We start from the raw sequence: 27,719 nt of genomic DNA on the forward strand, positions 1-27,719 counted from the left end.
ACCATCTTTTCCAATTGTCTTCTTTCTGTAGTCTTCCAAAGACTCCTTTTTTGAAGATCAGATTGTATCAATTTGCACCTCTAGATTATCTGTCCTCTTATGTTGTATTCCCGTTGTTTCCCTGAGTATAATTGGACAAAGTCTACATAGTGCTCCATCTTACGGTTTCAGAGCATTAGAAGTTGTTTTTGGCAGGATCCCACTTTGCTGTCACTTTGGTTTCCTCTCATGGCCACTGCAGGAGCCGTAGAGTGAAACACTTCCTGGTCCTGCACAACACTCTGAAGTGTTAGGATTGATCACATTGTTGCAGCCACGGTTAATCTAGTCTTTGATGCTATTCCTCTTTATTGCTTACCGTCTACGTTACCAAGCATGATGTGCTTTTCCAGGGACCAGTCTTTCCTGATAACAGGCCCAAAACACAGATTCTATTCTAGATTCTGGCCTTCCAAAACCTGTCATTGAGTCAATGGTGATTCATAGTGACCCCCCAGTGGGTTTAGGAGACTGTGACTGTTTATGGGAGTAGAAAGCTGTTTGTCCCATGGAGCTATTGGTGATTTTGAACTGCTGACCATTCGGCTCGCAGGTCAACACATAACTACTAAGCTACCGAGTTTTCTTCAGTTTTTGGCCTTAGCCTCTAACCATGAGCTCTTAACAATTGTTCATTAAATTGAACTGAACTCAGCCATCTTATCACATAATACCTGATCTGACTTATGCCTGACCTCTAATTTAAGCCTATTAAGGAGTGGCAACTGATCTAAAATCCTTGGGGTCAAAAGGGGGGGAAATCAATACACAGTTAACCATGATTAGACTAGGTTGCCTAGATGCTTAGGAGCAACATGTTTCACTCTGCCACACATCCACTATCCTGACTTCACAGCCTCTGGCCGAGAAAACTAACCAGACAGTGAGGTTCTGTAATAACAATAATATTAATCAATGTTAATATGTATTGTTTACCATGTTAGTGCTGTTCTATATGCTTTACATACCTTAACCTATTTTCTCTTTAGAAGTGAACACTATTAGGAAAATATTACTGCCATCATTATTCAGAGATGAAAAAGCTGGCAAAGAAAAAATGAGAAACTAGCTCTCTATTACTTTTCTAGCGAATGTCAGAGCCAAGATTCAAGTCCAAGTAGTCTTGATTCAGCTCAATTGCACACACCCACTTCTATACCCCCTCCCACTGACATTCTCCATAGTACTAACATTCTTTAACATGCAAGCACAATTCTAGATGTGCAATTCTTCCCTCGGTGATGACATGTTCTTAAGGGTTTTATAGAAAAAAATATAGCAATTTAACCCTTTTTTGAATACTTAGAAATACTTGGAATATAGTTCACATAGTAAAGGATGTTATTCTCTTCAGCAGATTTTCAATTCAATATTATAGTTGGGGAAAATCTGTGCGGCAGTTCTACTCTGTCCTATAGGAATTTGGTGAGTCAGAATCAACTCGGTCCCATTGGGTTGAATTGGATTTTGTTCTCAATGATCTCACATGAATGTCGTACTTCACATTCAATTTTACTTGCAAGGTACTTGGCTTCCTGAATTGAAACTTGATCCTTTGTAAATTGATGATCTTTTCTTATTTATTGAGTAAAGGGCCTTGAACTTCAAATCAGAAATGTTTGAGTTTCCATCTTGTATGGCAGAGTCAATGTGATACCTTAACTTTCAAACCTGTGCTTCGTCTCTTTGATTCGTCTCTTTATCTCCTCGGTATACTTTTCTGAGCAGCCAAACTAAACTTTTTTTATATAACTTATGGTATAACCTTGCTTAGAGAATTCTTTTATTTTTCATTCCAGGCAAAATAAAATCCAAAGATAAAACTTAAGGAGGCTTAGGTGACCTGGGCTCAGACTGCTTTCCGCACCTCAGCTCTCTTCCTCATTCATGCCTTCTCTGCCAGCTGCGCGCATGCGCTTGCTCTGCTTCATGAATGAGCGGCAATCCTCCTGCTCAACCGTCCTACTCTGCTTCTTCTCTATTCTCCCTAACACTTCAGTCTTCTATAGAATCACTCATTAGCATATTTCTTGTGCTTGTCACTTAAACATGATCCCACTAATAACTCTGTATAAAATAATCACCACTACTTGCAGCTGAGATTGTTCTCCAGAATATTTACCATTTCTGATGTTATTTTTAAGTATTATTTTACTATTGAATCTTCCTTAAATGAATGAACAAATGAATAGTATGATTTTTTCAACAGCCTTGGGGAAATACTTATAATATTGTGATTTTTAATTATGTCCATTTTGGCTTTTGCCATCATTAATGTTGCTCTTTCCTCCTGGAATGTCCTAGCCTCTCGCTCCACTATGCTGATCAAATGCCTCACCAATCTTTAAAGATCAGACCCTGGACAAAACAGCTGGGCTTGAGTTCTACTTTTTCTAGACTCTATTATTTTCTATATAAATATTTTAGGAAATAATTGCTATCCTAAAACCTTCTTTCAATTCACCAAATTGATATTTACTTATACTGTGTAGACACTGTATATAGATTATTTAGCATGAACAAAAACTGCTTATGGTTTTCTTCAGCTGGTAGATTTGATAATAGATAATAATTGTATTTATGTTAGTCCAGGTTGACTAGAAAAGCAAATCCAGAGATAAGAGAGATCTTTATATTAAAGAATGATTATATATTAAGAAAACATCCCAGCCCAGTCCACATCAAGTCCATAAGTCCAATATTTCTCTGATACCAGTCTATAAATTCATCTTCAGACTCATGCAACACATGCAATGATGCTGCATGCAGGAAGATCACAGGCTAGTGAGTGGGAAGTCTTGTGGATTCAGTAGCAAAGGAGGAATCTCAGCACTGGCATAGGTCTCCATCTGGCTCCTCCAAGGAGTTCCCAGAATTCTCAGGAGAAGGCCGTGTCCACACAGAGGCATCATTGTCTATGACCTGATTGACAGGCTAGACTCCACAGGCTAGATCTTCATGGCTTGTGTTGCAGGCGTCTGAAGAAGAATTTCTAGGCTGGTATTGGACATATGGCCTAATATTTGCCTTATGGACTTGATCTGGACTTGGCTGGGATATTTTCTTAATATACAATTACTCTTTGATATAAAACTCTCTCTTATATGCGTATGAATGTCGCTGGATTTGTTGCTCTAGTCAACCGGGCTAAAAAAATATTCATTTTCCTATTTTCCTTATTATACTAAACAAAACAATAATTTTGCTATGTGCACTTTCTGTTTCCTCAATATGTATTGAAAAAAATAGTTTATGACCCATAAGATAAAAAATAGCCCATGGCACATAAGATTAAAGAGTCAAACCAAAGAGAACCATATTTCCCATTTTTGCCAGTTGAGTCCAAGGTACACAGGCCCTTTAAGACAGAGCAGAGCTTCCTTGTAGTGTTTCCAAGGCTGTAAATCGGTGCAGAAGTTGACGGTCACGTTCTTCTCTTGTGGAGCAGCTGGTTGCTTTGGAGCAGCTGGTGGTTTTAAACCACACTGGCCTTTTGTGTTGCTCTGGCATGAAAGACGTTAGATTAAACACACATGCATACATTTTACTTGCCACTTGGAGCTAACACTTGACTATTTCAACAGCGCCTTTTTGGGGAGTGGGATTTGAAAGGTTTTAAGGAAGGCTTCCATGCTTGGTTAGATAGAAAGGCAGTGAAGAGAGGAACTCCTTCAACAAAATGGACCGATACAGAGCTTGCAACAAGGAGCTCCAACATAACGAGAGGTGTGAGGATGGAGTAGGACGTGGCGGTGGTTCATTCCATTGTACATTGCCTTGCGAGCACCTACAAAGATGACAACAGGAAGTCCACACAAGAGAACTCAGGGTAGCATTCTGCCTTGGTCAGCATGCTAAATGTCAAAGATAGCCTTCCGCAAAAAGGCACAGACAAGTGCTGTTTTCTATGTGTTAGAAGTGCAAGGTTGGCATGAATGCTGAAAGTAAAACTGGTGGCAGATGCTTGATAGGAAGCACCTCTTCAGAAACTTAAACACTGTTAACTAAAATGGTTACTTTATTTCATCGAAAGATGGTGGCCCATTATATCCCGTTTGGACAATATTCTATCTTCATCTTTTGTCCTGGTATAGCCTCTTTCCACTCTCTAAGTGTTACGGTTTGTTTTTTATAGAGAACGTGACTATGATTTATTTAAGGATATTTAGACCCAATGAAACCATATGATTTACTTAGGTAACCCAAGTCCTTAGCTACAGAACCCAAACTTGGAAAATAGATTTCAAACATCAACAGTTCTCATATTTAGACCATATAACTGAAATATTTAATTCATAAGCAAAAGTGGCAACTGACTATGTGGATGAGGTTTAAGATTCAAGAGTTTGAAATATGCAAGTGTGCCTGGAAGACAAGTTTGCACAATGTCAATGAATAGAGACTTCGAAGAGGGGAAAATAGATAGGCCAGGAGAGTAGAAAAATATCATGATAGGATATATAGTTAATGAATGTTTCATACTTCATTGCAATATTCAAAGTATTTTGCTGAATCCTCAGCTGGAAGTTTTCTGTTTTAGACGCACCACAAACAGGACAATGTGGCCTACGGTTCAGTGGTTAGCATAGGCCAGCTGTTTGACACCACCAGGACAGAGATGGGGTGTTCTGCTGCCATAAAGAATTAAAGTTCACCCCACCCCCAATTAAATGATTTAAATTAAAAAAAGAATTAAAGTCCAGCAAACTCATTGAGGCGGTTCTATCCTGTCCTGCAAGGTCCCGGTGACTCGGCACCGACTCTGCAGCAGTGAGTAGTTGAGTGTTTTACACTCTGAACAGTTACAAAGGGTTAGCGTTTCAGAGGGCATCGTGATTCTAAAACTCTAGTGGATTTTTCTTATTTGAAAAGCATTGATAAAAGACAGCAAACATACGAAAGGACCCCACCCCTTCAAAAGAAAGCTACCAGACAAGTTAATTTATATCAGATTTTGGATGGTCACTCTGACTTTGTCATGATATTGTTTATTTTTCTTGTTAGAATTTTTTTGTCTTCTGTTGGTTTACTTTGTTTTGTCAGCTATTTGTCTTCCTACAAGATAACTAAGTTTTTTTCATACTTTTTATCATTTGCTGAGATCATTGCAGTTTTAAAGGTTCGTTTGATATGTAAGTTTTCTATTTAGTCCACGAAAACCTATTATGCTGTTGGATAAGTACCTGTATCTTTAAAGATACATGTCATCAGTAAGCAAAGAGGAGCAGAAGGAGCTTCCTGCAGGCGAGGTGATGGGACCACCCAGAACAGGAGATCCAGGGCAGCCCTCTCAGACACTTTGGTTCTAATGGCGTCTACTGTTGGAAGGGTCGAGAATTCTTCTAACCTAAAATCTCAGCATTTCCATTTGCAGTGATTTCATCTCAGTGTATTACTGTATAATTCATTCCTTTGTCCATCTAAAATCAAAGGCAAAAATGTCACATATGAAATGCAAATCTCCATCTTAATGATTCAGGACTCTCATACATGATCCCAATGGGCTCTTTCTGTTTAGCTCTTACGCTTCTACCATCTTCATAGGAGATGACCTGAAGGCACATAAGGACATAAACACCATCAGGTTTTAAGAATATCCAGTAAAAAAAGCAAAACCTGACCACTTATACAATTAATTGAACATAAACACAATTCCTATGTGACAGCAGCATTGATCCCTGCCTATGAAATCAATTGTTAGTATTTGTTCAAAGAAAAACCCATTCAAAGCAAATGTAACTCAAAATACTTGCCAGCATAATGGCCTCCTTTAGAAAAGGTACCAGGTTGTTGTAAATAATAAGGCTGATGGGGGTGGAAAATGGTTTCACGCTCAAAACCAGGGACTGATGAGACTAGAGAAGAGATGAGCCAGTTGAAAATACCAGATAGTAGGGCACGGATACGTTGGCTATTCGGTGCTCGAAAAGAAAGTGATTTGAAAAGAACAAGCCAGTCTTTGAGAAACAGATGAACTCCTTGAATTCTTAAATTGACCCCCTTTTGGGCTGCTACCCCGTTAAACTTAACCGAAAAGCATCATCACGTATGTCCCTAGGTATTAATTGTTAGAAAGTAAGATGTAATTTGAACAAAAAAAAGATTATTTAATTTAAGAGTCTAAGATTATGAACTCTGACAAAACACTGTATGCAAGTTCTAAGTACTTGCTCTGTCACGTGTAACCAGATTTTTTTCATAGGATGTTATAGGAGTTAATTGAGGCAAAATAGGTAAATTGTAAAGAATGTACTGGTCACATTGTAATTTCCATGGCTATTTTGGCTTAAAAAATAGTAAATAGTCACAGCCTTACCTTAAATTTCATTCAATACAAAGTTTTTTCATATGTTATATTTAGTGAAAAACTAGTCGTAGCTATTTTTTAAAATGCAATTGTATGTTAAGTCACTCATAGTAACCCTGTAGGACAAAATATAACTGCCCCTGTTGGTTTCTAAGACTAACTCTTTATGGAAATAGAAATCCCTATCTTTCTTTCACAGAGAAAATTATAGTTTTGAACTGCTGACCTTGTGGTTAACAGCCTAGCACATAATCATTCTACCACCAGATATCGCTGCTATTCCATAATATTTTTGCCATTATAATTACTGTATATTTTGCCATCCTGATAATATTCAAATAACAGCATATATTTCCATAATAATATGTTACCTATTGTTGAATAACCCAGCCCTAGTTAAAAAATATATATTTTGGTATTACTTAGTGTTTCATTAACTAGTGCTGCCATAACAGAAATTCCACAAGGGGGTGTCTTTATAAAAACAGAAACTTAGGTTCTTACATTCCAGAGATGCTAAGTTCCAATCAGGGTCTGGGACATGTTGTTTCCTTCCAAGTCAGGGTTACAGACTTGAGCTTGATTGCTTGGCTTGTGCACAGCCTTTATCCGGCTTCTCTCCTCTCTGTGTTGCTGTAGATAGTCTTGTATTTTAATAACTTCGAAGTGATTAATTTTAGAACATAATCTACATTGGCCTGACCTTAAAAATGTTTTATTAGCATATAGTTCACATATCATACACTTCAATAGATCCGTTATATCACAAGAAGTTGTACAGTCACCACTACAATAAATTTTAGAAGAGTTTCTTCATTTGTGTATCCATTATTATTTTGCACTGTAAAGTTTATTTGGGCAGATCTCATTAGGTTAAAATGCAATATCATTTTATTTCCCTTTTTGAGACATTTTATAGTTGTTTCTGTTTACAAAAAGAAGGAAAAATACAAATTGATTAAGCGTCTAGTAAACCCCTCCTGACCATAGACCAGGGTGTGAATAGTCTGCTATCATGAAGAATGTACGTTGTCCAAAGTCTTATAAAGTCACAGGGGCAAACCCACCCTTTCCTGTGTGTGACCCTGAGTCTTGAGCTTAGTTTACAGTGTAAATGACACTCTATGTACTCATCACTGTGATGGGATCAAATCAGTGTGATTACCGTATATACTCGAGAATAAGCAGAGATTTTCAGCACATTTTTATACAATTTTTGTGCCTCGGCTGATATTTGGGTTGACTTATCCTCGAGTATATATGGTACATTACTTATAAAAGGCATAATATGACATTCAAAATGAAAAAAAGTAAATAGATGGAAAAGCTCATTAATGTTACCAGTGAAGGAAAGTGAAGCTCTGCTTAGAAGTTTAGTTCAGCAAACCTCACTTTACTAGGAATGTTTCGATAATAAATCTCTTGGAAGTACATGCTTACTTTGAAGACTTGCAGCCTATACAACTACTCCAAGAGACATATGGGTTAAAGCTTTGGGTGGAATAAAAGCAGTAATAATGGAATGTATGCTTCTTATTTTTTAATAAATAATTCCAAGTCTATAATTTTAAGGAATTCTAGGAATTTCCAACTTTCTACTTCCTGTAGGTAGATTACTTCTTCACCAAGTCAGCATTGCTAGTGGAAAGAAATTATGGATAAGAATAATAAGAACCAAGCTACTCTTTCTAATATACCCAGTATGTTGGTCAAGAATCAAAGCAGACAAGGCAGCAGGTTCAATTACCACTTGCCCTTGCTCATGTCCAAGAGCACAGGCCTCTCCAAGGGGATTAAGATAAAGAGTGGACATCTGCTCCATTAGAATATAACGTTTACTGTTGTCAGGTGCCAGGGGATCAGTCCTGCCTCATAGTGACCTTACGCACAACAGAAGGAACTGCTGCCCAATCTACTGCCTCCAAATCCCTTTTCATTCTTGATGTTTCTGAAGAAATTACAGAAGCACAGAACCAGTCTTCAAAATTTTGTGACTTCACTTTTTATAAAGGAGTCTTATAAAGTATCTTATAACTCTTCAGGCACCTATTAGTACCCATTCGCCTTTTATTAATTAGTAAGCGGGGTGCCGCACAATTAATTACCCATAGTTAATTCACAACCAATTTATGCAAATGTTGCTGATAATTAGAAATGTATAAGTGCATTTTTCTAAGTCCCATTTGGATACTTGAGCTGCATTCTCTTGGGGCCTGCATTAGGTCTCAGAGTTGATTACTAAGTACCTTTTCCTTCCCTAGTTGCAATGAACAGAATGGTTTCCTGGCACTAGGAAAGGTCTTTACACACCCCTGCTATCACTAGGAAGTCACAAATGCGAAAATAATTGGATTCATCCTTCTTCATGGGAGGAGATAAGTTATTTCTTCAGTCTCTGCCTTTCTAACTGGAACTGACCACATGACTGTGTTTCTTTGTATTTTCAGCCTTATGTGGCGGAGATGTGAGAGGCCCAAGCGGAACAATCTTATCTCCTGGCTACCCTGAATTTTACCCAAATTCTCTGAATTGTACATGGACTGTTGATGTTACCCATGGAAAAGGTAAGATGCCTCTTGTGATGATAAGTGGGTTAGGTCCTGAATTTTCATTGTGTCTATTTTATATCTCTATGTTCTTTACAATATTTTGCATGAGCAGACATAGATCAAGACTAATTTATGTAATAAATAAGGTTCAATTTGAGTAACTGCTGCAGAGGATTCTATTTAGTTTTTTATATGTTTATGGTTTCATATGAGGTACTAATTTTCTTTTGCTATATTACACTAATGTTATTTGTAATTTGTGTACCAACAAAGCATCAAAGAGGACTGCTTTCATATTTGGCAGTGTTATAAGGGAAATGCAAAAGTAAATATGGGAAGGCAAAGGTGATGTGAGATGTTTATGCCAATTTTGGAACCAAATGCTTATGTTTATGTATTACAAATATATTCTCACGTATGTCTTTCATCATTGTAAAAGGGCCGATGTCTCTAATTCCATAATATATAACAGCATATATATTTCATAGCATTGAAATAGGGTATAAGATTTTCTTCTGCATACAGTGGATATTAAAAAATGTCCCTTCCACCAATAGCCGGAAGGCCCTGCTGTTCTAAATAGGTTCATACATACAATCCAGCAAATCAAGAATATAATTCAACCAAAGTAATTTGTGAATTGGAAAATAGTCATCATGCTACATCAAAATAAAAGATCAAGTTTATTCACCTGGAATACTCTTTAAAAGGAATTCATGTGTGTGTGTGTGTGTGTGTGATTTTTTTCAGTGCTGTTGTTATGTTGCTCTACTTGATATTTTTACAAAGAGCAAATGTAAAAATAAGTCATATACATACAAAATAAAAAATGAATAGCAATTTGGACAGTGTGTTGAAGTTTTGAAATTGAAAGTTGTGCTTTACAAACTTAAATTAAGTTGTAGTGAATGATTTTTTTCTCCGGGGATAGGATTATATAACTTACATTGTATTTTGATGGTGATGGAGTAATCAGAATGTAAGGAGAAAGATGAGGCTTTCTCCTCTGGAGAAGGGTTAGAAACTAAGGAGCTACCAGGGCAGTTCACTGTCCCTGCTCAACAGGGTCAGTTTGAACTGTTTCATGATTCAATAGAAGTGAGATTTTTGTTTGTTTAATTAGAATAGACTGAGGGAAAATATGGTTAATGGTTATTTCAGCACTAAATAGATGGAATGAGGACAAAACCTTTGTCAACTGGAATGTTGTTTCTTTGTAATGCAAACTAGAAGACATGGTGGGTTCAAGATAGGCTGCTAACTGCACTGAGAAAAGTCAAATCCACCATGACTCCAGGGGAGACAGATGAGGCTTCCTACTCTCACAAAGCTTGCTGGATTAGGACGACCACGGGGCAGTTCAACCCCATCTTTTTAGGATCACTGTGGGTCTGAATCAAGCCAATGGCAGTGAGTTTGGGTTGTTGTTTTTTTGTTGTTGTTGTTTATTGGATGGACATTAATCAACCCACTGCTATTGAATTGACTTGAACTCATAGCCACCTGACAGGACAGAACAGAACAGCAATGGGTGTTTCCTGACTGCAAGTATTTCCCGAACATGTGACATCTTTCCTCAGTAGAACAGTTTATGGGTTCAAACTGCTGACCTCTCACTTAGCCGATGAATGCTTCATCACCAAGCCACCAGAATCCCTTGTGGAAGTTAACCAAATCATCCTAGTATTCCAAGGAGCAGTGAGTTAGTAGACTATAAAATACACTCCTTAGATAATCCAAGAAAATGGAAGGCCGCATGTTGCTTGCTATGTAAATAGAGGTTTAATTAACACATAAGGTTTTGCATCTTTGCAGGTTGCAAGTGTTAATTAAATCTGTATTTGCATCCCAGGGAAGGCAGATTTCCTTAAAGAGATAACAAAGTCTATTTGAAGTACAACTAATCCAAAGCAAAGTCAAAGTTATATGAAGGATAATCACTTAAAATCAGGAGGAAACTTGCAGGTAACGTTTTACCCATCACACCAATGCTCTCTAGAGCATTCCATAAACCTGATGAACTTGCCTGATTTTAGTAACTCCACGATGCAAACAAAATTAGGAGTTAGGAGAACTTCCTAAGTGCTAATATACTAATTCAAAGGTTTCAGAAATTATTTGACCATTGGCATTTCTATTCTGCCCTCTGGAATTATACAAAAAACAACTCAATGCCTGTCCTAACCAACTCCTCGACGTCATCAATCCGCTATTCTGTGCGCCAGTTTTCTCAACCCCCAAACTCCTTACTTCACCCTAACTTTTTCTTCTTAATCTGAATACTCCAGTGCCTTCAGTTATTCATCAGAGGTAAGACGTTCATTGTCATCGTCATTCTAACCACCTTTCTGCATTTGGGCTCCAGCTTAGCAATAACCTTCTTAAAATGTAGTTTTCTTGAAATAAACTCTGCATGTTACAGTCAGTCACTACATATTTTATTTCTGTTCCTGGCTCCTAAGTTCTCTTTCATTTAATTTTGTCACTGCCACGTCATAGTATTAATGTATAAAAGATGTTTTTGTTGTGTGTCATTGAGCTGATTGCAATTTACAGCGAATTTGTAGGACCTAATAAAATTGCCTCATGTGTGCTCTAGGTTGAAATCTTTATGGAAGCAAATTTCCAGGTTACTTCATGCAAAAGGTATTGAGTGAATCTGATAGCTACAGTGCGGGGAGCTTCATGCCACTAAGGTTTCATGGAGCATGTAGCAAATGAGGCCATGCTTCAAAAATGTAGTATAACATTAAAGCATAGTTGTACTTAATTCCTAAATTGTATAATTATTAACTTCATTTTGTTATCTTTTTATACACTTTTATAACACTGGCCAACATACAGTTTGGTGTCTCAAATGTTAGATTTGTTGGTATACTTGATCAGCTAATTACAAAAGTGTTGCCATTGGTCCCCTATCCATTCTATTTGTTTTTTGCTGTCGTTTTTTTTAATTAAATACTTTTATTTGGGGCTTTTACATCTCACCACAATCCATACATTCATCCATTGTGTCAAGCACATCCACACACATGCTGCCATCATAATTTTCAAAACATTTTCTTTCTACTTGAGCCCTTGCTATCAGCTCCTCATTTTTCACCCTCCCTCCCTCATGAACCATTGATAAATTGTAGATTATTATGTTCATATCTTACATCATCCTCTGTCCCCCTTCACCCACTTTTCTGTTGTTTCTCCCCCTGCAAGGGGGTTATATGTTGATCTTTGTGACCAATGTTCCTTCTCCCTGCACCTTCCCCTTATCCTCTTGATATCTCCAATCTCAATGTGGTCCCAGAGGGGTTTATCTATTCTGGATTCCCTGTATTGTGGCTCTTATCTGTAACAGTGTGCATGTTCTGGTCTAATCTGATTTGTAAGGTAGAATTGAGGTCATGCTAGTTGGGGAAGGAAGCATTAAAGAACTAGAGGAAAGTTGTGCGTTTCATCGATGCTATACTGCACCCTAACCAGTTTGTCTCTTCCATGTGACCCTTCTGTGAGGGAATTTCCAGTTGTCTACAGATGGGCTTTGGATCTCCATTTCATGCTCCCTAACCCATTCACATTGGGCATGATTTTGTTCTGGATCTTAGATGTCTGACCTGATCCCATGAACACCTCATGATCACACAGGCTGGTGTGCTTCTTCCATGTAGGCATTGTTGCTTCTAAGTTGGATGGTCACTTGTTTATCCTCAAGACTTTGGGCCCAGACGCTATATCATAGCTGAGTACCATCAGCTTTCATTTGCTTATGCACCTATTTTGTCTTCACAAATCATGTCAGGAAGGGGGCATCACAGAATGTCAGATTATCAGAATAAAGTACTCTTGTGTTGAGGGAGGACTTATCCACTCTATTTTTTTGAGATACAGACGTATGCCATATACTACTCTGCACTCTGCTCATCAATAAAAAAAAAAATCTAGGCATTTTAATGTAGGGTTAGCTAGCCTAAGATAGAGGTAGTACATGCTGGCTTTATTAAAATTAGTTTGGGTTGTTCTTAATACTCAGGTCAAGTTATACTTTATATTGTGTCCTTAGATCTAAAGATGTATTTGAACAGTGCAAATTACATGAACTAGGATTTTTTCGCCGAAGCATCATTTCACCTTTATTAGGAACTGATGAGCAGATAGTTCCAATTTGTCATCTTAAGAAGGGGCCAGAAATAAAAGTGACTGTACAATAAAACAAATAAGCTTGGTGACCTAGTGAGGTATGTATCTGGGTGCTAGCCACAAGGTCATCCATTTGAACCCAACAACTGCTTTGCAAGGGGAAGATGACGCCCTCGACTCCCATGGAAGTGGATCTATGGCCTTAGAAACCCACAGGAGAACCCTCACTCTCCTGTGAGGTCGCTATGAGTCTTAACCGACTGGCTGGTAGTGAGTTTAGCGCAATTAATAGAGATGCAAATCTTCTTAAGCCCAAAATGAGTCTGTCAGAGTTCAAACTCCTATGTTAAAATGAAATGTTTTACTGTAAGATGACACAATTTTTCTACCTGTGCACAGAAACTCTTAAAAGAATTGTTAGAATTTTTCTTATAAAGAAACAGAGTCTGCCTCATCTCTGACACAGTTATCATGAATTATCCATTGATGTCTATATAACAAAATGTATTCTGAAATGTTTACTGCATAGTTTGAAGAAGAAAAATCTATATCTTCAAAATATTTATGAAAATTGCTACGAATTCTTACATTTTGACAACTCTAAATTGCCTTCACATCTTCCATATGTGTCTTTTCAATTTTCTATTTTTCTATTTCACTATCCTCCAGTTGTGTTCTGGCTTTGTAGTATCCAGTTTTTAGTCTCTCTCTATATTGCACAGCCTCCTGTACCAAAAACAGAAAACAGCCATCGAATTGATTTAAATTCAGAGTGACCCTATAGAACAGAAAAGAAAGGGTTCAGAGTGGCAAGTGGGTTCAAACCACTGACCTATGGTTGGCAGCTCAATGTAAAACCAACAAGCCACCATGAGTCCATATGTAGAACTTTCTTTTTAAAAATTCTTTTATTGTAATAAATAATTTTATTGGCTGCTCTTACAGATCTTAGAACAATCCATACTTCATTTGTATTAAGCACATTTGTAAATAGGTTGCCATCATCATTTCCAGAACATTTTCTTTCTACTTGAGCCCTTGGTATCAGCTGCCCCCCCCCCCACCTGATATAGCTTCCTTTGAATATTTCTTAATACCTAATTCTTTTTCAATTATTTATTACCTTTTTTGCCTTATCCTGTAAAACTTGTGCCTTCATTTTTCTCATATTTAAAACTAGGATAATGAATTAATAAATTAGTATAACAATAGCTGAAAATATTGTGGAACATCAGACCTAAGAAAACTGGTCCAATGCAGTTTTCTTAAACAGAGGCCCCAATAAATCCCAGGAAGAGACCCCAAGAAAAAAATATTTGATGTTATTGGGCTGTGTAATTATTCCTGTTATTTTTCACTATATTGGTTTAGATCTGGAATTATATTGATACCATTCTAAATCTGGAGTCTTAGCTAGTATTCAATGAGATATATATTTGTCTATCAAAATATACTTTTTAAAGTGTTTCTGATTATGAAAATAATGTTGAGCATAGAAAAAATTAAAACTAATTTAAAAGGTGAGAGAAATCATTGCTAACCCTACCAATCAGAGTGAATTACTTATTACCTTTTCATGGATTTCTGTCTTTCCTTTCATTTATGCATACTCTTACCATTCACACAAGTAAAAAAGGATTGGCTATCGGGATTCTAGTTCATAGGTACATGAATTTCTTCCGACATGTCTAATATACTCAAACAAGACCCTGAAACCAGTGGTAAGTGCAGTCAAGGTCTCTCACTATACACTTGTCTTGTTAAGATACCTTGAAAAAAAATTCCAATCCAAACAATGGTTTCTTAGGGTAGCAGTTCTCAACCTGTGGATCGTGACCCCTTTAGGGGTTGAATGACTTTTACACAGGGGTCACACGATTCATCACAGTAGCAAAATTATAGTTACAAACTAGTTGACATAACTAGTGACAGATATGTCACTACAACCTGAGGAATTGTATTAAAGGGTCGCCGTAAGAGGTTGAGAACCACTGTCTTAGGGGAATTGTTGAGCCAGGTAACGTTCAACATAGAGAGATCAGCTCAGAAAAGTATGTTTTTATAGGATTCCAAAGAAGTAATATTGATAGAATTACTGGAAGGAAGGGCACAGAACTAGGGCACATTCGAAAGAAGTTTTAATACTGAAAACTGCATTGTTGAGAGAAAAAAAAAACAGGAAATTTAGTTACATCTGCTCACTCTTTGTTAGTAGCAAGAATTGCCTTGGGCGAGTCTCTTTGGGAAACATTACCCCATCCACCCAACAGTGCTGATCTCACCCCTTCAGATTTCTTGTTTCCCTCTAAACTCAAACAATATTTCAAATTGTCATTTTGGTGCAGGGTAAGTCTATGAGCACAGGCTCTTTCAGGGATGGGTTAGGAAGTCGGGGACTTCTGGGGGATATGTCAAGAGATATTAGGTTCACATTTTGATAGTTTTATTTTAATGAAGCTATCTATGGTTATGTAGCAATACTTCTTGATTTACCCGTGTACGGTTTCACATCATGTCATCCTTAAAGCTTAGTAAAGTCTAAAAACAAAAATAATCAGAAATCAGGAAATCCTGGTGAGGGTTGCTGAGAAACTGGAAACAACATCCTCCACTGGTCAGATTGTCAGAGTGCAAGCACTATTTGGGGCCAACTGGCTGCCCAAGTCCTCCTTAAAGTGCTCCAGAGCAAAGTTGTCTGTCACTTTGATGGGTATGGTGGTATGGCCCAAACCGCAGTATTTTCAGTGGCCTGAAATGGACACAGAGCTGCCCAGTGACTAAGGGAGCCCATAGAAGAAGTGATGCCTTTGAGTTACGGTGTTGGCGAACAATACTGAAAGTCCCACAGATTGACTGAAGAACAAATCCTTCCATCTTGGAGGAATTACCAGAATGCTTCTTTGAAGTCAGCACAACAAGACATCATCTCAGGTACTTTGAGACATTATCAGGAATGAAAAGTTACTGAAATAAAAGACATAGTGCTTGGAAATGTAGAAGGTCAAGGAAAAGCAAAACAAGCAAAGAAAAACAAGAATAAGATGGATTATCACAGTGGCAACAAAAATGTGTTTAGACATAACAATTGTGAACACAATACAGGACCGGGCGGTATTTCCTTCTATTGAACATAGAGTTGACTCCACTGCTCTTACTAACACCAGCTAGCTTTTTATGCACGTTCCAGAAAAATGCCTGTAAGAACTAACACGAAACAACAATGCACTGCAACCTCACTCTCACCAGAATGGGTCAGATGAGTCAAAGATTACTGAATGGTGGTGAAGACACATAGGAGCAAATAAAGCTCTCAGAAATGTAATAATAGAATGGAAAATTAACTTAGCCTTTTTTGTAACACTGCTTGAAAACGCCTACTACCAAGGATTTGTATCTTTCCCTTGAACCAATAATTCTACTTGGAGAAATGTTCACCAAAAGGCTTTCCCTGGAATGTTCCTGACACCACTTTGAAAATGGCACAGGGGCCACATCTGACCTGCCCTGGCTACACTAGAAGGAGGGAGAATCCATCTCCACATCTACTTGAGGCTAATTTCTACAAGGAGATGTCAGATAGGCCTCCAGCCTCCATTTCTCTTTACCTAATCTGAAACTAACAGTTTCTCCCAGGGCACTCTACTTTTCTGCTGGGCTAAAAAAAATGTATTGTAATGGCCACCCAGAACTCACAGGCAAAACGTATCAGGGAAGTGAATAAGTCACCAAGAGTCAACATCATGAGTAAACGGCAAGGATCGTCATCTGACCACAGCAACGACTCCCCTCAGTCAGTAACCAAGTCTCTCTGGTCCTTAGCCACATGGTCACTTGGTTTCTGCCTCCATGGACCAGGAAGCTCATCTGTCACTCCATCTCACTGTCTTGATATTAGCTCTCAAGGGTGAAGCCCCTGTATTCTGTCTCAGGACGACTCCTGTGCTCTGACCCATGGTCTCTGTGGAGGTGGCTCTGGTGTCTCTGGCTTCAGCCTCTACTTTGCCAGGCAGGGATTTTGAATGTGTTTGACCAGTGGCTCTTCCTTGATGATCTTAGACGTTTTCTCTGCTTCCAAAATGGCTCTGATACACAGCGGAATGACTTTGATGGGGGTGTGCTGTGGTCTTTCAATGGACCATAACACTTAATGAAACAATGGGTGATGCCATGGTGCCTCCCTACCTAATAAAACTGAAGACTCAGAATACATCCTACTTTCACCTTATTTATGAGTGCAACAAAAAGCCCCCTCCAAATGGGACTATAACCACAGATGGGGGGTTAGATTTTACAGTCCACCACAAAAGAGATTATAGCTAGAAAGGACATATTGATTGAGTACATCTCTGTGACTATCTGAATTTGTGTCCAGCTTTGAGCTACATAAATGGCCATAGCAGTTGAACAAAAACAATTTAAACGTAAAACTCAATGAGGAATATTCATAAAATGAAATGCTGGACTATAGCCATTGGCATTGAGTCAATTCCAAATCATAGTGATACTGTGATATATATTAATACTAAAGAGACCGTTTAAAACTGCCCTACAGGGTTTCCAAGGTTATAAATCCTTCTGGAAACAAGACAGCCACATTATCCCCTTGTGGAATGCCTACTGGTTCCAAACAGCTGACTTTTCAATGACCACCTGGATGCCTAACCTCTATAGTCACAAGCGATCCTTTGTTCATGTGTTCAATTCAGAAAATAAAGATCCAGAGATCATGAAATAACAGAGGTGAATTTTATGTACCTCGTGCTGAGCAAAGTGAGACCCAAAAGAGATTGTGTTGTATAGATTTCATGGTAGAAATTACAGACATATTTCTAGGAAGCAGTAAAATTCACCTATGAGATTAGTAGATAAGTGAATGATTAACTTCTGTAAAGTGAAGTATAAAATGCTGCATGGGGAGGGCTGTGTGTATTGGTAATATTCTGTTTATTGATTTAGATGCTGTTTGCAAAAGGATGTTCAGTTTATAAAAATTCTTCAAGCTACAGTTTACACGAACAGGTTGAGACATGTGGAAAACAAATAAATGGGAAGTCATGACACATGTTTAAAAATTGTACCTCCCTTTAATTGACTTACATTTGTCTTCTAAAATTGGCACTGAGCATTTTATAGAAGGCTGGTGCTTTGTGACTAAGCATGGTATTTATTCTGGTTGAGGGACTCGGTTGGGCAAGGGAATGGAAGAGGCATGTAAAATATTTACCAGCAACGTGCACTTCTATGGCAAACAACATTTATTTTGTTTAAAATTCAGAAAAACTCAGGTGATTGCTTTTCAGACACTGCTTTAAAATTGCATTTCAAAACAATTTCCAAGGCATGACTCATTGTGTCTCTCATAAGGAACCTGAAGGAAACAGACCAGAAGAAGCATAATCTCATAGGACACATTTTATGACAGCGTCTTAGGGGAAAATGCAATTATAAGGTGGCACTTGCCTAACACCGTTTTCCTAAAATGCACTTTATAATTCGGAGTGATTTCTTTTGAACCAGGTGTCCAATTCAACTTTCATACTTTTCACTTGGAGGATCATCACGACTATTTACTGATCACGGAGAACGGCAGTTTCACTCAACCCCTGGCCCGGCTGACTGGCTCTGAACTGCCGTCAACAATCAATGCTGGCCTCTATGGAAATTTCAGGGCTCAACTGCGCTTCATTTCAGATTTTTCAATTTCCTATGAAGGATTCAACATTACATTTTCTGGTAAGAAAATAATCATAAACAAACTATTTAATTTTCATTAGTAGGTTAGGAAAAATTATGTTTAACTACTAACATAGGGGAGGAGTGCTGGGAGCACCTGGATGGAGGGGGTCAAGCCCACTACTGCTCTGGAAAGCTGGGAGATGTGGCATGAAGGGGAAGCTGGGAGATGTGGCACGAAGCTGGGAGATGTGGCACGAAGCTGGGAGATGTGGCACGAAGGCCTGGGGAAGCTGCGGCTCTATCCTGCATGCTGCAAGCTGGAGTCAACTTGACCCCTAACCACACGAGGGCCTGAGACGACCCAGCTACACCTGGTGCTGAAGATGCAGTTGAAACCACCAGCTGCTCCGTGTGGGAGGAAGACTGGCCTCTCTACGGCAACGGCTAGTCTGAGGCTCACGGGGACAGTTCTAACCTGTGCTGATGATCGCTATGTGTTGGAATTGTTTTGAATACGACCAGTTCCACTGATAAGTTCACTCTCTGCCATGTTGTCCAGCTGATTGGCAGTGACCTTATAGGACCGGGTAGAACTGTCCTTGGGAGTTTCCAAAACAGCCCCTGTTCATGGAAGCAGAACGCTTCATCTTTCTCCCTCGGAGAAGCAGTGGTTTCCGACTGCTGACCTCGTGGTTAGCGGTCCAACGTGTAACCGTGGCACCAGCAGGGCTTCTTCATTTACGATAAAAAGAGGGGAAACACCAGAAGAGCAGAAAATGAAACAGGAGACATGGAAATGTTTGTCAAATATTTTAACCAAAATCTGATAACATTAGAATTGTTTACATTAATACATAGAAAAACTTTAAAAAAGTAAAAGCACATTATAATTCACTAATATTTTACTGTAAGTGCATCGGTTACATTTTTGCTTACACCCCTGCAAAAGTGCAAAGGGTAAAAATAGCTAAAGCACCTAGCCAACTTATCATAAAAATATCTATTGTAAAATTTCAGACTAGAAAAATTAAATGTGAATTTACTCAATGTTATTTTAGTTTTAAATATCTTGTAAATGGCTTAGTTATCAGCCAAAATTGTAACAAACTTAATTTGTTACTTTGGAACTAGATGCTCTAGAAATAAAATCATGTGATTACTTAGTTATTCTATAGAATATTTTTTTCAAACGGATATGGAAGGATTTAGGTTCTAGAAAGAAAAATAATCCTTTTTATAAGATCAAGTATCATAAAATACATTGTTTTCCATTTAGAGTTCTAAGTTCCAAGTGAATGTACTAGTGAGACAACTAGTTATTCCATAACAATTTATTAAGGAAAAATGTCTAAGTAAATCTTAAACATGCTTACTCAAAAAGCAAGACAAAACACACACACAAAACTACAGTCGTCTACCTGATTGCAAGTCATAGAGGTTTCTTAGGCTTCACCTCCTTTCCATGGTTTCTGAGACTAGGAGAGTCTACAGGGCAGCAGCGAGCCTCATCCTTCTCCCACTGACCGGCTAGTAGGTGTGAACCTCTGACCTTGTAGCTAGTAGTCTAAAGCTTGCCTGACAGAGATTACCATTTGCATGCCTACAAGTACAAAATAATGATATTGAACGTAAACAGTTTTTTGTGTGTAAGCAAAATAAGCTCCAAAAGCAAGCTCATTGCCATTGAGTTGAGGCCAACTCATCATGACCCCATAAAGCAAGGTCCAACTGCCCCTCTGACTGCGAGACTATTGCGGCTTACAAGTGTAGAAACTCTAGTCTTCCTCCCAAGGAGGGGCAGGTGCTTTCCAACTATTGACCTTGCTGATAACAACTTAATACAACAAATGAGCAAAATTGGACTCTCAGGCCTCGATGACTAGAAAGAGCCCCATTGGGACGACGGGTTACACCCGGGCCGCTCACGGCAATGGCAGCACTTGGAAAGCACAGGGCAGTGATCAGACTTTCTGCTCCCTGAGCGTACAGTCCCAGAAGCCCACAAGAGCAGTTCTGTCCTGACCAATCGGGTTTCTATGAGTAGCAATTGACTACATGGTGGTGAATTTGGTGAGATTTGGGAAACCAGTTCACTTATATAAAATTGAAATATAAATTTATATTGATAAACTTGTAAATAGCACTCTTGTTCTTAAAATATTAAAGATGGAATTTCCTATCTAGATAAGTAAGGTACTCTCCTTCATGAGGAGTAAAAGAGCATACTTAATTTTAACCTAAATATGCAAATGTAATAGAAAACAAAACAATAGCTAGTCAACATGAGGTAACCCCTCTTGTTCTCTGCTATAACTACACAGGAAGCATAGGCTCTGTGAGTAATTTATGCTAAGAACCCTTTTAGGACTATATAAATGATGTGTTTTTTATAAGCTTATTCTCTCAGGCCCTAAAAAATACTTCGTTTTTTATATAATGTTCATTCACTGCTTGGGGAAAATGGTATAAATCAGTAATAGATTAATACTCAGAATGTGACTTTTTTTCTTTTCAAAATACAGGGTTATTGAACTCTTCATAGTGTTACAAGCGCAAGAGTCCTTGTATTTAAACTAAAATCCTTAAGTAAAATTAATTTCAAATGTGGAAATATTTCATTCCAAATATTATTTTGTGTTTAAAAATATGCATCCAAATATAATTCCATTTTTCTGTGTTGAAATTGGTGAATTGGAAATGTTCTTAATGCATCAGAACAAATGAACTGCCTCTACAATTTACCATTCAGAAGGTTACATCTCATTTGTACTGAATGTAATGCATAAAAATATACATTCCCTTAGATGCTTCACAAAAGAATAGAATGCGTGCCATCCGCAGGCCCTTGTAATAATGCATGCAGTCACTTTGTATTTATCTAAAATATCCAGTTTGCAGAGTAACCGGCATGATTTTCTCTGTTCTCCTCCACTCTTGGGGAACCCACACTTCCCTTTATTTTATAGAATATAATCTCGAACCTTGCGAAGATCCTGGGATTCCTCAATATGGGAACCGAATTGGCTTCAGCTTTGGGGTTGGTGACACTCTGACCTTTTCCTGCTCAGCGGGTTACCGCCTGGAAGGCACAGCAGAGATCACCTGTCTCGGTGGTGGCCGACGAGTGTGGAGCGCACCTCTGCCAAGGTGTGTGGGTACGTGGTCAGCTGCTTTCATTTGCTGTACGTGTAGTCACTGTCCATGGAGATGCAGGGAACACACGCTGTTGAATTTATTTATTGATTTCATACGAAACATTTCTTTTTTATTTTTTTCCAATTTGGCAATCTGACATACCATTGTTAACTCTAATTGATTTATTTATTTTCATTCCAGTACCTAGATTTCTCAATTTGATTTCAGAAGATATAATGAATAGACTAGATTAGTTTAGATAGACAGATTGAACAAGATGATATTTTCAGAAGTCATAAAAATGATATCATTGGTTTCTTTAGATAGTATATTCTGACTGGAGTCTTAGCAGGATATTAGAACTTATTATTAACAATAAAAGACGATTGCCTCAAAAACTAGTCAAGTAAAGATTGTATCATTTAAAGGATATCAAGGCATTTATAGACAGTATATGCAATCTATGAAATTTATCTGTTATGATAGATCATTTAAAATGACACTGCACATCTAGAAAAGCCATAATCGAAGTGTTGAAATATGGAATCACTACCTTGAACATTGGAAGTTAGTGTTTCAGCTGATGAGAGAAATTGTTTTCTTCGATAGGAAACATAAAGAACTTTTTCAGTAAGGACTTTCGTCATTGTGTATTTAAATGAGGAAGGAGTGTGATTGTTGGATTCCACGGAGTTGGTTCCCACTACAAGCAGCCCTCTGGTTCACACCATGAACCTCTCCCTGCCTGGTCCAGTGCGATCCTATATGCACGATGCTGAGGAGGCTCATCCTTGAGGTCATGGTGCAGCTCCATCCAGGAGGAGGGCCTTCTTTTTCATGCCCCTCACTGCCACGCTTGCTGCCCTTCTTTAGGAACTGGCCTTTCCTGATAACACGTCCCAATTGTACCAAACAAAGTCTTGCTATTTTCCCTCGAAAGGAACATGCTTACTACACTTCTTCAAAGACAGATTGATTCTCCCGTGGTATATTCAGAATTCTTCAACAACACACACCATCTTTCAAAGGCATTTATTTTTCTTTATGATTCCATATTCTTTGTCTAGGTTTTATATGCATGTGAGATGATTGAAGTATCATGGCTTGGGTCACTTAGTTGTTAAAATGACATCTTTACTTTGTAACATTTTAAAGATTTTCAAATGAGGGCATAGGATACAAAAATAATCCTATAGCTTATTAACCATTTATTATTAATGCTTATTTTTTTATGATCGAACAAAGTAAAAACTGTCATGCTATAGTTATTTTGTAAAGCTTCTTAAAATCCTCCAAACCATTTAATTTATTTTTATTTCAACAAAAATATTAATTTTATGTCTAGATATGTTAGAGAGTATACCACACTGTCAAATAGTTTTGTAAAGATTTAATCACTGGTTCAAGTTCTTCTCGTGTCTGGAAGGAAGATGTCCCCACAGATGAAACTGAAAATCTCACTGGTTATAAATGCCCTTCGGTACAATGTGGTGATCTCTGTGGAGGCCCAAATAAAGCCAGAGAATAGGATCTCCCAAAATAATGTTTCTATGCAAGCTTTTATAGTGACGGGATTCTCTTCACAGCCCCACAGTTATATAACCACCAAGCTGATATATAACAGATGATTTTTTTAAAGCACAGATTTTTATAGAAATGACATAAGAACCAAACAGGCTTCAAGCTGGGAGGTGGTGCGACACCACACTCTCAAGACACCTTCTTTTCTGAAGAGCTAGGTCGGGACTTGTACACTTGGGAGTCCTACTGCATGTGTTATTGTTTTCCTTACTGCTATGAGATTTAGTCCTCCCCTCTTTACCTGAATTGCCCTCATTTCTAATTTTTGTGTACTCTGAGACTGCTTCCAAATGCCCATCAGTTAGACGGTAAGGATCAAATCCAAGTGCCGAGAAAGTGGCAGAGGTCGAGTGCCTGAGACTGCTTCCTTATTCATTGATATTCCACCTGAGTCACTTTTCTAAACCTCGTTGCTCTCACCTGCAAATGCCTACAATAACAGTAGCTATGTCACGATGTTAGAAGACGTAGAGAGTAACCATTCAAATGAGACACCAAGCATCGTCCTGGAATCTAGGAAGCCTTCAATATCCAAATAGTGTTGTAAGTGCCATTGTTCACATTTTGAACATAACTTGCCATGTATTCAGGCCAACAATTTATAAAACAATGTACAATAGGGAATGAACTGTATTTAAAAACAAAATTTAAAATCAACAGACCCAAAATAGTTAAGTTATGAGCACTGAGGAGGCTGTCATATTGTTGTCTCATGGAATCAACAGACCAATTCCAGGACTATTATTCCTCCATGCCATTTTCCCTCAGAACCACCGGAACCTTAGCAATATCCATAACTGGTCCAAGATCAAGAAGTCACAACTGACTAAACCAGGATCGATAAACAGAATTCATTCCAAAGTCTAGCATTTTCTCACTAGATAACTATATCTCAAAAAATAAAAAGTGAATCAAGTAGAGAAAGATTCTTCTCTCAATGTAACAAATTCACACCAAATTGTCACATAGGCTGAGAAGAAATTGATTACGTGTGTATTTTTGAAGCTTAGTTCCCATTTACAGTATCGTTTGCAAGATGGGTTTGTTAAAAAAAAAAACCTAACTTTGCAAATTAGAAGTGACTTTTAAAAAGTTAGTTTTGTTTATATATACATATTTAATAGTTGTTTAGTTGTGCCTAAATTTTTAATGGGAAAGATGCTGGCGTGGGGGAGGGAACACTCTGAACAAATTTAGAAAACAAAGATATTGCCATGGGAATTTTCCCTGTTTTCAAATTAGCTGTGCTGGCCTTTAAACTCATTGAAATTTAAAATTAAGTCCATTACCCTTAATGAATTCTACTGTAGGTACATATTTAGATTAAAGGGTGGAGTGAAGTATTCCTTGAAATGGAATTTAAATTTTTTAATTTGTCTGGTTTCTTGAATTTTTCTTCACTGCTTTGCCTATGCTTTAAATCAAATATGTTTCTTATTAAAATTCTGCTTCTACCTCTGCATCGGAATATATCTCTTCCTTGCCTGAGTTTAAACTATGCTCTATCTTCCTGTCTTTTCAATTACCTCATGTGCATGTGCAAGCTGAAAATGAATAAGGAAATCCAAAGAAAAACTGCCGCCTTTCAATGATGGTGTTGGTAGAGAATGTCGACTATATTTCATGGGCTTTGAGAAGAAAAAAACAATCTGTCCGAGAGAAGTACATCCAGAATGCTCCTTAGAAGGGAGACTAGCAAGACTTCTTGCATGCTTTGGCAAGTTCCCCGCGCCATCCGGGAGGGCATCCCGCTTTGTAAGATTGAAGAGTAGCATAAAAGAGAAAGCCCCTCAATGACTTGGGTTAATGGAGTGACCACAATATTTGACTTAACCTAAAGTGGCTCTGAGGATGCCCAGGATCAGGTAGGATCTTCTTGTTTTGCACACAGGGTCGCTATGAATCGGACCCAGCTCAGTAACTTCTATCCATTTTTCCTATTTTGTTCTCTTTACCAAGTTCACACTCTTTAGTCATATAAAATATACATTATTTTTAAGTTTTCACTATTGTTGCTGTTTTAATTCCTTAACTAGTAAGTAGATACCCAATTTTAGCAGTATTACTATATTAGGAGAGTTTTCATTTCTTCCTTGATTCTCGGTCTTCATAGATATCTAACACCAGTGCTCTATTTAACGATTGCTTACTAATTGTTGATTGTCTCACATTGACCACCTCATAAGACCTTTATGTTATAGTGGTCAAATAAATAGGTTTGTGTCTCAGAAAGTCTCCTGTTATGATTTGGAAACTGCCCTCTCTTCTCTGTGGCTCCATGTTGCACATCAGAGACACTTTCAGAAACCAAACCACAGATGATATTTTAGATGCTATGTAAAGCATTACATTAATATGAACATTTAGTAAAGTGACCTCTATGTATATAGATGCTATAAAATGATGGCTTGACTCTAGGCGGTCAGACAACTGAGGATGTCAACTTTGGAGCGGTACTTTTTGTTTTTGTTTATAGGTGTTTAGCTTTGATTCTATGTTAGGACATTAATTGGTTGGTATATGTCAATTTCTTTGGGTAGATTTTGGTAAAATTGCTCTGAATTCTGACTTATTAGATGAGTAATTAAAAAAACCTTTATGAATACATTCCTTCATTTTAGTAATTTTAAAGAGACTCTTCATTTACATGTGAAGGTAATATTTTAACCAAAACTAAAATATACGAATATTATGTTGTAGGGTTTTATAAATTACAAGGATGTGATGTCTCATTTAAACAAACCCAATCAAGGTTTGAAAAAATCAGCATAATTATTTCCCCAGTGAAATACAGTTTCTCTGAAAAATCAAGGTTCTACATAAGAAATTGGGAAAAAAAGCATGGGGGAGAGAAAATCCTGTACCTGGTCCACAGAAGCTTAATGATGCTCCTCGCTGCAGACTATGATAAAGTTAGGTGAACATCTAGCCATCTTCGTAGTTCATCTCTGCGTTTGGAGAAGTCCTGGTGTTTGCTTTTTACTTTAATCAGATGAAAACTTCTGACCACAATCTGTTTATGGGGTTTGAGAGAGGGAATTCCTAAAGTGCAGTGAGCCCTGATCCCATAATTTACCTGTCTGCAGTTGGAAACCACCCACTTGCTGCTCCGCCAGATAAAGATAAAGCTTCTTGTTCCCGGAAAGAGTTGGTCTTGGGAACCCACAGGGCAGTTCTACGTACTCTTGGATCACTTTGAGTTGGAATTGAGTGGATGGTCATGATAAAGTGCTGAGAATTTGAAGCGTCTAAGTGAGAATCTTGATAAAAATTGGGAGTGAAAACATCTCAGAAGTTGGAATTCTTCCCAAGTAGAAAGCACCATTGCAGGCATATAGTTCATATTTACACTCCAGCTCGGCTTACATTGCGTTATCTTTACAAGTTATTCAAACCTTATTTCTTCCAAGTTTCCTGAGACATGAAATGTGGATAATCACATCTTATTTCAAGATAACACTGACCAGTAACAATCAGTTACAAGTTCATCACTAATGCACTACCAAGCACAGGGCACTTAGTCAGCATCTATTAGTTTGTTGTCCTTATGCCGGTGCTTCCTCCGTGACCACCCACCCAATAATCATAGGAGCCGAGGAGACTGACAGTGGCAAGGAGTGACTTTTAAAAGCCAGAAGAATGGAGGAGAAGAAAGGAGGGAGAGAAATAAGGAAAGGACGAAATTAATATAGTTTAGTGTAACATCAGCAATTAAGTAATCCTAATTCCTATTTCCTCTGCACTGATCATTACTCGGTGTTTATCATATGAATTCACTCAAAACTCAATTCTGACTCATAGTGACCCTGGGGGGTTTCTGAAACCGTAACTGTTTCTAGAGTAGAAAGCCCAGTCTTTCTTCTTCGGAGCTGCTGTGCTTTTCAACTGCCAACCATGTGGATCACAGCCCAACATGGAACTAGTCCACCAGTCCATCTCTGTATCTCTGTACAGATGCTTTCAATGAATCTCTTTGTTTCTGTATTTATGCTTTACACTGTTTAAGTATCAAGCAATCAGCAAGGAATCCTTTGACATTTATCCAGTAAATGTTATTTTTTATAGATAATACTTTATACTCAAGGGATTGTCTTTGAATATAAAGGTGTTGTCTGATCACCTTTGTAGGTGACAACAAAAATCTCAAAGTAAAAATTACAATGTACGGGAAGGTCGTGCATTTCAAAAATCAGAAGCACTGTCTTATATTTGATCAAGAAATGAAAACATTATCTTCTCTTCTAAAGTTCACATTTTAAAAAGACACTGGCATTTTCAATCATGAAAAATAGAAAACTGCA

The 27,719-nt window shown here is 37.9% G+C and overlaps 1 protein-coding gene across 3 annotated transcripts in view; it reads left to right on the plus strand.

The window, feature by feature from the left end:
• CSMD3 (CUB and Sushi multiple domains 3) overlaps positions 1-27,719 on the plus strand; it is a 1,306,760-nt gene that overhangs the window by 844,646 nt on the left and 434,395 nt on the right. For all 3 annotated transcript variants that reach the window (XM_075550585.1, XM_075550586.1, XM_075550587.1), the window contains 3 exons: positions 8,794-8,910; positions 18,544-18,759; positions 21,669-21,857. In XM_075550585.1, the coding sequence (XP_075406700.1) occupies positions 8,794-8,910; positions 18,544-18,759; positions 21,669-21,857 (522 nt within the window). The remainder of the gene's footprint in view (positions 1-8,793; positions 8,911-18,543; positions 18,760-21,668; positions 21,858-27,719) is intronic.

The sequence above is a fragment of the Tenrec ecaudatus genome, chromosome 5 (assembly GCF_050624435.1).
Source record: "Tenrec ecaudatus isolate mTenEca1 chromosome 5, mTenEca1.hap1, whole genome shotgun sequence".
Lineage (NCBI taxonomy): Eukaryota > Metazoa > Chordata > Mammalia > Afrosoricida > Tenrecidae > Tenrec > Tenrec ecaudatus.